This window comes from Ornithorhynchus anatinus, chromosome 2, assembly GCF_004115215.2.
Source record: "Ornithorhynchus anatinus isolate Pmale09 chromosome 2, mOrnAna1.pri.v4, whole genome shotgun sequence".
Classification (NCBI taxonomy): Eukaryota; Metazoa; Chordata; class Mammalia; order Monotremata; family Ornithorhynchidae; genus Ornithorhynchus; species Ornithorhynchus anatinus.
The window spans coordinates 1,458,628-1,471,352 of NC_041729.1; the positions used below are offsets into that span (position 1 = coordinate 1,458,628).

The following is a 12,725-nucleotide window of genomic DNA, read 5'->3' on the forward strand; positions in this document are numbered from 1 at the left end:
TTACTATCGCTATTGTCCTCTCCCAAGCTCTCACTATAGTGTTCTGCACCGGAGAGGTGCTCACTCAATAGTATCGATTGACTGTAAACTCTAGACTGGAAGCTCATTACGGGCAGGGAACGTCTCCGCTAATTAGGTTGTATTGTACTTTCCCAAGCAGCGTGGCTCATTGGAAAGAGCACGGGCTTTGGAATCAGGGCTCATGAGTTCGAATCCCAGCTCTGCCACTTGTCAGCTGTGTGACTGTGGGCAAGTCACTTAACTTCTCTGGGCCTCAGTTCCCTCATCTGTAAAATGGGGATTAAGACTGTGAGCCCCACGTGGGACAACCTGATTCCCCTGTCTACCCCAGCGCTTAGAACAGTGCTCGGCACATAGTAAGCGCTTAACAAATACCAACATTATTATTATTATTAAGTGCTTAGTACAGTGCTCTGCACATAGTAAGCGCTCAATCAGTACGATTGATTGAGCAGAGATTTCTCCTCTCCCCTGAAGACAACTGCAAAAACTAAAGCAAAAATTCCTCACTCTTGGCTTCAAAGCTGTCCATCACCTCGCCCCCTCCTACCTCACTTCCCTTCTCTCCTTCTAATGCCCACCCTGCACGCTCCGCTCCTCTGGTGCCAACCTCCTCACTGTGCCTCGTTGTCCCCTGTCCCGCCGTCGACCCCTGGCCCACGTCCTCACACTGGCCTGCAATGCCCTCCCTCGTCACATCTGCCAAACTAGCACACTTCCCCCCTTCAAGCCCTACTGAAAGCTCACCTCCTCCAGGAGGCCTTCCCAGACTGAGCCCCCCCCTTTTCCTCTGCTCCTCCTCCCCTCCCCATCGCCCCGACTCCCTCCCTCTGCTCTACCCTCCTCCCCGCCCCACAGCACTTGTGTATATTTGTGCATATTTATCATTTTATTAATGATGTGTACATATCTTTAATTATATTCATTTACATCGATGCTACTGAAGCCTGTCTACTTGTTTTGTTTTGTTGTCTGTCTCCCCTCTTCTAGACTGTGAGCCCGTTGTTGGGTAGGGATTGCCTCTGTTGTCGAATTGTCCTTTCATTCATTCATTCATTCAATAGTATTTATTGAGCGCTTGCTATGTGCAGAGCACTGTACTAAACGCCTGGAATGTACAATTCGGCAACAGATAGAGACAGTCCCTGCCCAATGACGGGCCTACAGTCTAATCGGGGGAGACAGACGGACAGAGACAAGACAACATGATCACGATAAAGAGAATCAAGGGGGTGGACACGTCATTAACAAAAGAAATAGGGTAATAAAAATATGCACAGTTGAGCACAGTGCTGAGGGGAGGGGAAGGGAAAGGGGGAGGAGCAGAGCCAAGCGGCTACTACAGTGCTCTGCACACAGTAAGCACTCAATAAATACGATCGAATGAACTGCAAGCTGCCATCGGCATCTCCTTCTCTCCTCTGCCCCTCGCCTGGCCCCGCGATTTCTGGGGTCCCCTTTGCTAGCTTCCCTGGATTCTGTTTGTGATGCCGGCGGTCTGCTGATGGAACAAGTCTGGGTAGCGACAGGTGGGAGAGTTGGGGAGGAGGGGGGAGGAGGAACGTATTCGTGCCAGCAGATTTAGTAGCAGTGAGCAAAGCAAGAAAAACACCATATTGTTCAGAATGTGTCAACCCCGATTATAAACTGACCCCCCAGCCTTCTGCTCCGGAGTCGCAATTGTACAAAATTGAGAAGGCTGGGCCAGGGGGAGAAGAGAGAAAGGAAGGAGAGGGAGAGAAGAAAGGAGGAGGGCTGGGTGTGTGTTGGGGGGTGACCCCTAAAAAATGAAGGACAAATTCAGAGGGAGTCTCGAGATTCTCCCGGTGAGGTCCTAACAACAGCAAATGGGCTCAAACTGCAGCAGGAAGGACTTGGGTTAGACGTGAAGGCGTGGCGTCCAAGTGACTGGGGGAAGCAGCGTGGCTCAGTGGAAAGAGCCGGGGCTTGGGAGTCAGAGGTCATGGGTTCTATCCCCGCTCTGTCGCTTGTCAGCTGTGGGCAAGTCGCTTCACTTCTCTGTGCCCGTTACCTCGTCTGTAAAATGGGGGTTAAAACTGTGAGCCCCACGTGGGACAACCTGATGACTTCGTATCCCCCCAGCACTTAGAACAGTGCTTTACACATGGTAAGCGCTTAACAAATGCCATTATTATTATTATCTCTTTCTCAGAGAATTCTCAGCCTTGGGATCCCACAGATTCCTCCTCCCTCATCAGTCCGGGAAGACTCATCAGAGAAGCAGTATGGCCTGATGGCTAGAGCACGGGCCTGGGAGTCAGAAGGTCATGGGTTCTAATCCCTGTTCTGTGTGGCCTTGGACAAGTCACTTCACTTCTCCGGGCCTCATTTAACCTCATCTGTAAAATGGGGATTAAGACTGCGAGCCCCATGTGGGACATGGACTGTGTCCGGTGCTTAGAACGGTGCTTGGCACATGGTAAGCGTTTAGCAAGTACCATAATTATTGAATATCGTTAAGAGAAGCACTGTGGCTCATCGGAAAGAGCCCGGGTTTAGAAGTCAGAGGTCATGGTTTCTTATCCCTGCTCCACCACCTGTCAGCTGTGTGACTTTGGGCAAATCACTTAACTTCTCAGTGCCTTAGTTACCTCATCTGTAAAATGGGAATGAAGACTGTGAGCCCTACATGGGACAACCTGATTACCCTGTATCTCCCCCAGCGCTTAGAACAGTGCTCGGCGCATAGTAAGCGCTTAACAAATATCAACATTATTATTACTTAACTTCTCTGTGCTTCAGTTACCTCATCAGGAAAATGGAGATTAAAAGTGTGAGCCCCACGTGGGACGACCTGATTACCTTGTATCTCCCCCAGCACTTAGCACACGGTAAGCGCTTAACAAATACCAACATTATTATTATTACTTAACTTCTCTGTGCCTCAGTTACCTCATCAGGAAAATGGAGATTAAAAATGGAGATGTCCCACGTGGGACATCCCGATTCCCTTGTATCTCCCCCAGCGCTTAGCACATAGTAAGCGCTTAACAAATACCAACATTATTATTATTATTACATCTATTGTACATCTCTGCAAAATTGAGAAGGCTGGGCCAGGGGGAGAAGAGAGAAAGGAAAGAGAGGGAGAGAAGAAAGGAGGAGGGCTGGGTGTGTGTTGGGGGGTGATCCCCCCAAAATGAAGGACAAATTCAGAGGGAGTCTCGAGATTCTCCCGGTGAGGTCCTAACAACAGCAAATGGGCTCAAACTGCAGCAAGAAGGACTTGGGTTAGACGTGAAGGCGTGGCGTCCAGGTGACTGGGGGAAGCACCTTTGTGCCTCAGTTATCTCATCAAGAAAATGGAGATTAAAAGTGTGAGCCCCACGTGGGACAACCTGATTCCCTTCTATCTCTCCTAGTGCTTAGCAGGTAGTAAGCGCTTAACAAATACCATCATCATTATTATTAAAAAGAAAAAAAAAGAGGGAGGCGGGCTGAAAGGGCCGGGGACTGCGGATGGGCGGGCTTGGCAACCGAAGGTTGTGCTGCCCGTCTCCTTGGCAACGGGAGGGAGGCGGGGCTCGGTGCCCAGCTGGCAGAGGAGGCCGGGGTGGGCAGTGCGCGACTCCTGCTCCATCCCCTGCTCCTTCGAGGGACAGTCGCCTCTGCGGTGGCCACCATGGCCTTGCGGTGGGAGGATTATTTCCTGATGGCGCTGGGGGACAAGCCGCCGGGGTGCGTGAGCAACTCCCCGCAACACCTGCCGGAGGCCAGGCCGCACAGGCCATTGGCCACACCTGGCCGGTCCAAGGACCCTGGCGCTCTGGCCCTGGACCCCCACGGGGCAAGGGGGGCTTCGCGGAATCACCTTTGCCGGGAGGGGAGCTCGGCCCACTCGTTCAGGAGTCTTTATTGAGCGCTTACTGTGTGCGGAGCACTGTACTGAGCGCTTGGAAAGTTCAATTCAGTAATAGAGACAATCCCTGCCCACTCCCCTCCCGCCGTGGTTATCCAATCGGTCTCTCTCAATCGATCAAACGTATTTATCGAGCCTTTACTGTGCGCAGGGCGCTGAACTAAGCGCTTGGGGGAGAAGCAGCGTGGCTTAATGGAAAGAGCACGGGGTTGGGAGCCAGAGGGCTTCTCCCCTTTTAGACTGTGAGCCCGTTGTTGGGTAGGGATTGCCTCTATCTGCTGCCGGATTGTACTTTCCAAGCGCTTAGTACAGTGCTCTGCACACAATAAGTGCTCAATAAATACGATTGAATGAATGAATGAGGACGGTGGGTTCTAATTCCAGCTCTGCCACTTGCCTCCTGAGTGACCTTGGGCAACCCACTTAACTTCTCTGTGCCCAAGGTCGACCCACTTAACTTCTCTGTGTCTCATTTACCTCACCTGTAAAATGGGGATTAAGACTGTGAGCCCCACTTGGGACCACCTGATTACCTTGTATCTACTCTAGCGCTTAGACCAGTGCTTGGCACAGAGTGAGTGCTTAACAATTACCATTGATATTATGATTATTCCTGAAAGTGTCTCCCCTAAAGCCGGTCTGCACTGAGGGCTCGGGGGAAAGGTGGGGGGAGGATCCTTTACTCGGTGGTTGCTGAGTGGAACTAGACGCAGCCCCAGGTCCTTTTCTGGAGAACCGAGTGCCAGAAAGGGGGAGGAAAGTGCAAGGGAGGATTAGGAAGGGGGAGCGCAGCAAATCGGAAAGCGCGAGATGGAGTTGGGATTCGAGTCTGGGCTGGAAGGGCCCAGTGGGGAGGGGACACTGTGGGGGGCACCTAACATGACTGGCCCCTACGTCTGCTGTATATATTTTCATTACCCTCTTCATTTTGTTAATTCATTCAATAGTATTTGTTGAGCGCTTACTATGGGCAGAGCACTGTACTAAGCGCTTGGAATGTACAAGTCGGTAACAGATAGAAACAATCCCTGCCCTTTGACGGGCGCAAAGTCTAATGGGAGGAGACAGACAAGAACAATGACAATAAATAGAATCGAGGGGATGAACATCTCATGAAAACAATAGCAAATAAATGGAATCGAGGCGATATACATTTCATTAACAAAATAAGATAAAATTAATGAGATGTACATCACTTTGATTCTATTTATTTGCTATTGGTTTCATGAGATGTTCATCCCTTTGATCCTATTTATTGCTATTGTTCTTGTCTGTCTCCCCCAGATTAGACTCTAAGCCCGTCAGAGGGCAGGGACTGTCTCTATCTGTTACTGATTTGTACATTCCAAGCGCTTAGTACAGTGCTCTTCACATAGTAAGCGCTCAATAAATACTACTGAATGAATGAATGGTGGTTGGGACCTGTTGGTTTTATCTGGGGGAAGAGGGGCTGGAGACCTACTGGAAGTAAGTGTTCCAGGGTCTTGGGGCCGGCCTGGGCCTTATCCCCACTCTCCTTGTTCCCAGGAAGATGCCGGACCTGGAGGCCCACTTCCCCAACTCGGCTATTCGCCTGCTGGAGAAGAAGCAGGAACTGGTGGAGACGGACCAGGCCTTGCAAGCTCAAAAGGAGGTGAAGCGATGGGATGAAGGGAGGAGGAGGAGGAAAGGGGTGTCGAGGCAGCAGCCCCACAAACCAAAGAGGGACGGGGGTCTGAGGACACCCCCGGCATGGGATGGACACCTGTGCCGGGTTGGGTTACCCAGAGAGGGTCTCTTCATGTGAGTATCTTCATGCAGCTGGGGCCTCACCCCAAGAGTAGCGGCATTTCCGTCCGGGGAGGGGGTATATTAAAGCTGTAATTTATTTATATTATGCCTGTCTTCCCTGTAGACTGTGAGCTCGCTGGGGGCAGGGAATGCATCTGTTTATTGTTCCATTGCACTGTCCCAAGCGCTTAGTACATTGTTCTGCGCATAGAAGGCGCTCAATAAGTATGAATGAATGAATGAAAGCTAATGAACTCTCCTTGGCAGTAGGGTGCTTGGAGGGCGGGGAGGGTAGGGAGGCAAGAGGCAACGGGTATGGAGGATGGCTTCTGGCCATTGTTTTCTTCATCTGTCTGGGCTGGACATCTGCTTAATAATAATAATAATAATGTTGGTATTTGTTAAGTGCTTACTAGGTGCCGAGCACTGTTCTAAGCGCTGGGGGAGATACAGGGTAATCAGGTTGTCCCACGTGGGGCTCACACACTTTTAATCCCCATTTTACAGATGAGGGAACTGAGGCACAGAGAAGTTGTGACTTGCCCACGGTCACACAGTTGACAAGTGGCAGAGCCAGGAGTCGAACTCATGACCTCTGACTCCGAAGCCCAGGCTCTTTCCACTGAGCCATGCTGCTTCCCCAGGGCTGTGAACAAACCAGAGAGCTTCCATGTGGGGCAGAAAAAACCTTTTCCTCCTATCAACCCTGCCCCCTACCCACCTTCAGTCAACCAATCAGTTGTATTTATCGAGTGCTTACTATGTGCAGAGCACTGTACTAATCTCCTGAAACCTGAATTAGAGAGGCAGGAGATCGAACCCCGGACCTCATGCGAACAAAGCATGCGCTCTGCCACTGAGCTACATCCCCACACAAAGTAAAATAATGATAAGAATAATAAGAATTGCAGTGTCCGTTAAACACTTACTAGGTGCCAAGGACTGTACTAAGCGCTGGAGTTAGATATACTGCAATCAGATGGGACGCAATCCCTGTCCCACACGGGGCTCATAGTTTTTCCGGGAGGGAGAACAGGTATGCATTTCCCATTTGATAGATGAGGAAACAGGCACAGAGAAGTTGTGACTTGTTCAAGGGCACACGGAAAGCAAGAGGCGGAGCTGGGATTGGAATCCAGGTCTCCCAGGCCGGAGCTTTTCTGGTCAATCAGTTGTTAATGTTTACAGTGTCTACTGTGTGCAGAGCACTTTACTAAATTATTGAGAGAGTGAAATAGAGGTACTAAACACAATCTACTGGCCTCCTGGCTTCAAGTTGAGAGTCTAGTAGCAAGTTGCAAGTAGGAAGAAAACTCAGAGCATAAAGATGTAAAATGGGGAGGTTAGTCCGGGAAGGCTTCCAGGAGGTGGCGGGGGGGGGGGAGTGGTTTTAGAAGGGCTTTGGAGATGGGGAGAGTTGTGGTCTGCCGGCTGTGAAGGGAAAGAAGTCCACCCTGCTGGACTGGGACGCCTACCCCATTAGCCCTGCCAGCCCCCTCGACTGCAAACAGTAGATGTAGATGTAGACTGTAAACTGTAGGCAGTCAGTCAATCAATAGTATTTAATAATAATAATTATGGTGTTTGTTAAGTGCTTACTACGTGCCAGTTCTAAGCGCTGGAGTAGATACAAGGAAATCAGGTAGGACATAGTCCTTGTCCCACATGAGGCTCACGGTCTCAATCCCCATTTTACAGTTGAGGTAACTGAGGCCCAGAGTAGTGTAGTGACTTGCTCAAGGTCACACAGCGGACAAGTGGTGAAGACAGAAATTGAACCCACATCCTCTGACTCCTGCTCTTGCCATTGAATCCTTACCGTGTGCAGAACACTTGGGAGAACACAACAATAAACAGACACAGTCCCTCCTCCAAGAGGCCTTCCTAGATTAAGCCCCATTTTTCCTCTTCCTCAGGTCCCACTCCCGTCCACTTCACCTCAACTCACTCCCCTTGCTTCCCCCCCCACAACCCTACAGCACATATGTATATATGTATAATTCCATTTATTTCTATTGATGCCTGTATACTTGTTTTGATGTGTACGTATCTATAATTTTATTTATTTTTATTTATGCCTGTTTTCTCGTTTTGATGTCTGTCTTCCCCCTTCTAGACTGTAAGCCCTGTGTAGGCAGGGATCGTCTCTCTTTATCGCTGAATTGTCCTTTCCAAGAGCTTAGTACAGTGCTCTGCACACAGTAAGTGCTCAATAAATACGATTGAATGAATGAAATTCCCTGCCTACAACGAATTTACAGTCCAGAGGGGGAGACAGACATTAAGAAGAGAGAAGCAGCGTGGCTCAGTGGAAAGAGCCCGGGCTTGGGAGTCAGAGGTCATGGGTTCAAATCCCTGCTCTGCCACTTGTCAGCTGCGTGACTGTGGGCAAGGCACGTCACTTCTCCGTGCCTCAGTTACCTCATCTGTAAAATGGGGATGAAGACCGTGAGCCTCACGTGGGACAACCTGATGACCCTTTATCTCCCCCGGCGCTCAGAACAGTGCGCTGCACGTAGTAAGCGCTTAACAAATACCAACGTTATTACGTTAATATAAATAAGATATGGTCATAAGTGCTGTGGGGGTGGGAAAATGTCTACCAACTCTGCTGTACCGTATTCTCCCAAGCGCTTGGTACTGTGCGCTGCGCACAGTCAGGACTCGGTTAATGGATGGATGGATTGGTCGGTTGCCAGCCCCTGCCTGCCTCCCTCCCCCTTAGGAGTTCCAGGTGAAGATGGAAAGCTGGAAGGAGCGCCAGGCCGAGCTGGAGCTCAAGGAGAAGGAGCTGAAGAACTCCATCATCCGCTTCGACAAGTTCCTCGTGGTGGGCGCCCAGCCAGGGCTGGTGCGGGGTCCGCTGGGCTGGGGGCATTGGAGGGCACTGTGTCCACCCCAGCGCTTAGTACGGTGATTGTACTAAGTGATTACTGTACTAAGTGTACAGTGATTGGCCCATGGCGCTTAACAAACACCGCAGTTATTTATTTAATAAGCCCTGGTGGAGATAGAAGCAAATCAGGATGAACACAGTCCAGGTCCCACATGGGGCTCACAGTCTCAATCCCCATTTCACAGATGAGGTAACTGAGGCACAAAGAAGTGAAGTGACTCATCCAAGGTCACACAGCAAAGTGGGGGAGTCGGGATTAGAATCCATGACCTTCTGACTCGCAGCCCTGTGCGAGGGGACAGTGAGGCCGGTGCCGTGCCCTCTCCCCCTCCCCAGCTGTGCGGGGTCAGCTCGGGCCTGGGAGTCAGAAGGACCAGCGTTCTAATCCCGGTTCTGCCTCTTGTCTGCTGCTGTGTGAACTTGGGCAAGTCGCTTCTCTGTGCCTCAGTTACCTCATCTGTAAAATGGGGATTAAAACTGCGAGCCCAGTGTGGGACGGGGACTGCGTCCAACCTGGTTTGCTTGTATTCACCCCAGTTCTTAATATAATGCTTGGCACCTAGTAAGCGCTTAAATATTATTATTATTGTCATTACCCCGGATCTCAGGACGGGCCTGGGACTCAGTCGTGGGTTCTAAACCTGGCTCCGCCACTCGCCTGCTGTGTGACCTGAGGCGAGTCACTTCGGTTTTCTGGGCTTCAGTTCCCTCATCTGTTAAAATGGGGATTGAGACTGGGAGCCCCACGTGGGACAGGGACTGCGTCCAACCCAGTTTGCTTGTATCCACCCCGGCGCTTAACACAGCGCCTGGCACATAATAAGCACCTAACGAATACCACAGTTATCATTATTAATCTGGTCTCCACCCCGGCCGGCCGGAATGACCTCAATCAGTAGGTCCGAGGACGGTCCGGTCAACGGGAATCCGCTTCCACAGGCGGTGCGGTTCATTCTCGTACCGTCCTGTCCCTTCCCTTCCCCGGCCCGGTCCAGGAGGATGCGGGAAAACGCAACCGGGCCCAGGACAAGGCGGCCCGGGAGCAGCAGATTGCAGGCCGGAAAGAGGCCGAGGCGGCGGCGCTGCGGGAGGAAGCGTCCCTGCTGCGGAGGGAGAAGGAGCGGCTGAAGCGGCGGCTGGAGGCCTGCGGCCCTTTCGTGCAGTACCTGGAGCGGGTGCTGGCGTGGACGGGCCAGGTGAGCGCGTATGCGTATACATCTCTAATTACTTAATAATAATGTTGGTATTTGTTAAGCGCTTCCTGTGTGCAGAGCACTGTTCTAAGCGCTGGGGGAGAGTCATCAGGTTGTCTCACGTGAGGCTCACCGTCTTCATCCCCATTTTACAGATGAGGTAACTGAGGCACAGAGAAGGGAAGTGACTTGCCCACAGTCACACAGCTGACAAGTGGCAGAGGCGTATTAACGTCTGCCTCCCTCTCTAGACCGTGAGCTCCTTTTGGGCAGGAAATGCTTCTGTTGTATTGTACTCTCCCAGGCTCTTAGTGAAGCAGCATGACAGAGTAGAGAGAGCACGGGACTGCGAGTCAGAAGGTCATGGATTCCAATCCCGACTCCACCACTTTGCTGTGTGACCTTGGATGAGGCACTTCGCTTCTTTGTGCCTCAGTTACCTCATCTGTAAAATGGGGATTGAGACTGCGAGCCCCACGTGGGACCTGCACTGTGTTCATCCTGATTTGCTTGTATCTACGCCAGGGCTTATTAAATAACTGTGGTATTTGTTAAGCGCTATGTGCCAAGCACTGTACTGAGCGCTGGGGTGGATACGAGGAAATCAAGTTGGACACTGTCCCTGTCCTTCTTGAGGCTCAAGGTCTTAATTCCCATTTTACATTCATTCCTTCATAATTGTATTTATTGAGTGCTTACTGTGTACAGAGCCCTGTACTTGTGGTTCAGTGGAAAGAGCCCGGGCTTGGGAGTCAGAGTTCATGGGTTCGAATCCCGGCTCTGCCACTTGTCAGCTGTGTGACTGCGGGCAAGTCACTTCACTTCTCTGGGCCTCCGTTCCCTCATCTGTAAAATGGGGATTAACCGTGAGCCTCACGTGGGACAACCCAGTAATAATGTTGGTATTTGTTAAGCGCTTACTGTGTGCAGAGCACTGTTCTAAGCGCTGGGGTAAATCCAAGGTGATCAGGTTGTCCCACGTGGGGCTCACAGTCTTCACCCCTATTTTACAGATGAGGTAACTGAGGCACAGAGAAGTGAAATGACTAATAATAATAATAATGTTGGTATTCGTTAAGCGCTTACTATGTGCCGAGCACTGTTCTAAGCGCTGGGTTAGATACAGGCAGGGTCATCAGGTTGTCCCACGTGAGGCTCACAGTTAATCCCCATTTTACAGATGAGGTCACTGAGGCACAGAGAAGTGAAGTGACTTGCCCACAGTCTTGCAGTGTGACTACCCAAAGTCACACAGCTGATAAGTGTTGGAGCCGGGGTTAGAGCCCATGACCTCTGACTCCAAAGCCTGCGCTCTTTCCACTAAGCCCCGCTTCTAGTAAGCGCTTAACAAGTACCATTTTTATTATTATTAATTACTATTAGTAGTACAGTGGTCTGCACACAACAAGTACTCAGTCAATACGATTGAATGAAAGGTGAGAGCCGGGGCTGGGGAACACGTTCTCTCTCCCCAGTTCCAGGAGGTCCCCGAGCTGCTGGCCCGGTTCGGCGGGCTGGTGGCCACGCAGGCCTTTCTGCTGGGGCGGGAGCAGGCGCAGCGTCGGGAGGTGGAGCTGGAGCGGCTGCGGTTACACCAGTGCATGGAGGAGCGCAGCGATGAGATTCTGCGGCACAACAACCAGCTGGCCCAGCTCAGGACCCAGCTCGAGCGAGCCCGGGCCCGCACCCTCAAGTGGGTATGCGCCCGACCCGTCCCCTCGCGCCCGCACTAATATAAGGATAGGTATTTGTTAATAATCATAATGTTGGTATTTGTTAAGCGCTTACTATGTGCAGAGCACTGTTCTAAGCGCTGGGGTAGACGCAGGGTCATCAGGTTGTCCCACGCGAGGCTCACGGTTAATCCCCATTTTACAGATGAGGGAACGGAGGCCCAGAGAAGTGAAGTGACTTGCCCACAGTCACACAGCTGACAAGTGGCAGAGGTGGGATTCGATCTCATGGCCTCTGACTCCCAAGCCCGGGCTCTTTCCACTGAGCCTGTCCAACACTGTTGTAAGCGCGGGGGGTAGATAGAAGCTAATCAGGCTGGACAGACTACCTGACACACGTGGGGCTCAGTCTTAATCCCCATTTTACGGAGGCGGTAACTGAAGCACAGAGCGATGAAGTGACTTGCCTGAGGTCACACAGCAGACAGATGGCAGAGGCGGGACTAGAACCCGGGTCCTTTTGCCTCCCGGGCCCACGGTCTATCCATTAGACCATGCCATACTCTCCTCTCCCACGGTGGGGGTCCCTCTGAGGCCCGGCAGGCTCGGCTAGGGGCCCCTCGGGGACGGGGGGGCCTGCGTCCCCCCCCCCACATTCCCTCTCCCCAGGACCTTGACCCCCCCCGACTCCCTTTCCCCGGGCCTCAGGAGGCGAAGTGGACTCGCATCCAGAACACTGCCGCCCGGAAGACCCTGCTCCTGGGCCAGATCAAGATGGCGTCGTTCAGCCTGTTCCAGCTGGTGAGGAGCCACACGAAGCGGCCGCCGCAGGTGCCCCTGGAGGACACGGAGGGGCAGCTGGACAAGGTGAGGGACCGGGGGGGGCCGGGCCCCGTTTGGGCCACTGTAAAAATTCCACCTGTGCCCCCTTGGGGGAGACCCGGGAGGGGAAGGGGCATCTCCCCAGTGCCCAGCGTGCCCCTGCAAGAGGAGCCGTGGAAGCGCTGCGCCCTGATGCACGGCGGGCGGGCGGGGCTCCAGGTGCAGCAGTACATGAAGGACCTGTCCGATATCCTCGCTGACCTCCGCGGCGGCCGACCCGGACCCCCGCCCCACTAGACTCCCTCCAACCCCCGGATGAGGCACCCACGGCTGCCGCGGCTCCTGGCCGGGACCAGAAAGAAGGGGACGTCGGGCCTTGGGTGGCCCCACCGAGGGCCCGCCGGCACCGGCTCTCTGGTGGCCACGGTGCCCCAGCCAGCCCGCCCTCCCTTCCTGTTCTCACCGCACCG

General features: G+C 52.5%; 1 protein-coding gene across 1 annotated transcript; it reads left to right on the plus strand.

Annotated features, from left to right (window-relative positions):
• Positions 1 to 3,615: 3,615 nt before the first annotated feature.
• On the plus strand, positions 3,616 to 12,612 carry CFAP73 (cilia and flagella associated protein 73). The gene is made up of 7 exons (XM_029058457.2): positions 3,616 to 3,720; positions 5,429 to 5,534; positions 8,397 to 8,501; positions 9,563 to 9,763; positions 11,236 to 11,457; positions 12,142 to 12,300; positions 12,475 to 12,612. Exons 1-7 carry the CDS (start codon positions 3,665 to 3,667, stop codon positions 12,550 to 12,552), a joined length of 927 nt encoding a protein of 308 aa, XP_028914290.1. The 5' UTR covers positions 3,616 to 3,664; the 3' UTR covers positions 12,553 to 12,612.
• The last annotated feature ends 113 nt before the right edge of the window (positions 12,613 to 12,725 follow it).

What these genes read in the sequence shown, in the direction of transcription:
- CFAP73 (XM_029058457.2), top strand. Translation starts at nt 3,665, where the DNA reads ATGGCCTTGCGGTGGGAGGATTATTTCCTGATGGCGCTGGGGGACAAG. An exon ending in CTGGGGGACAAGCCGCCGGG is followed by an intron (nt 3,721 to 5,428) that starts GTGCGTGAGCAA and finishes CCTTGTTCCCAG; the next exon opens with GAAGATGCCGGACCTGGAGG. An exon ending in GGGCCCGCACCCTCAAGTGG is followed by an intron (nt 11,458 to 12,141) that starts GTATGCGCCCGA and finishes CCCGGGCCTCAG; the next exon opens with GAGGCGAAGTGGACTCGCAT.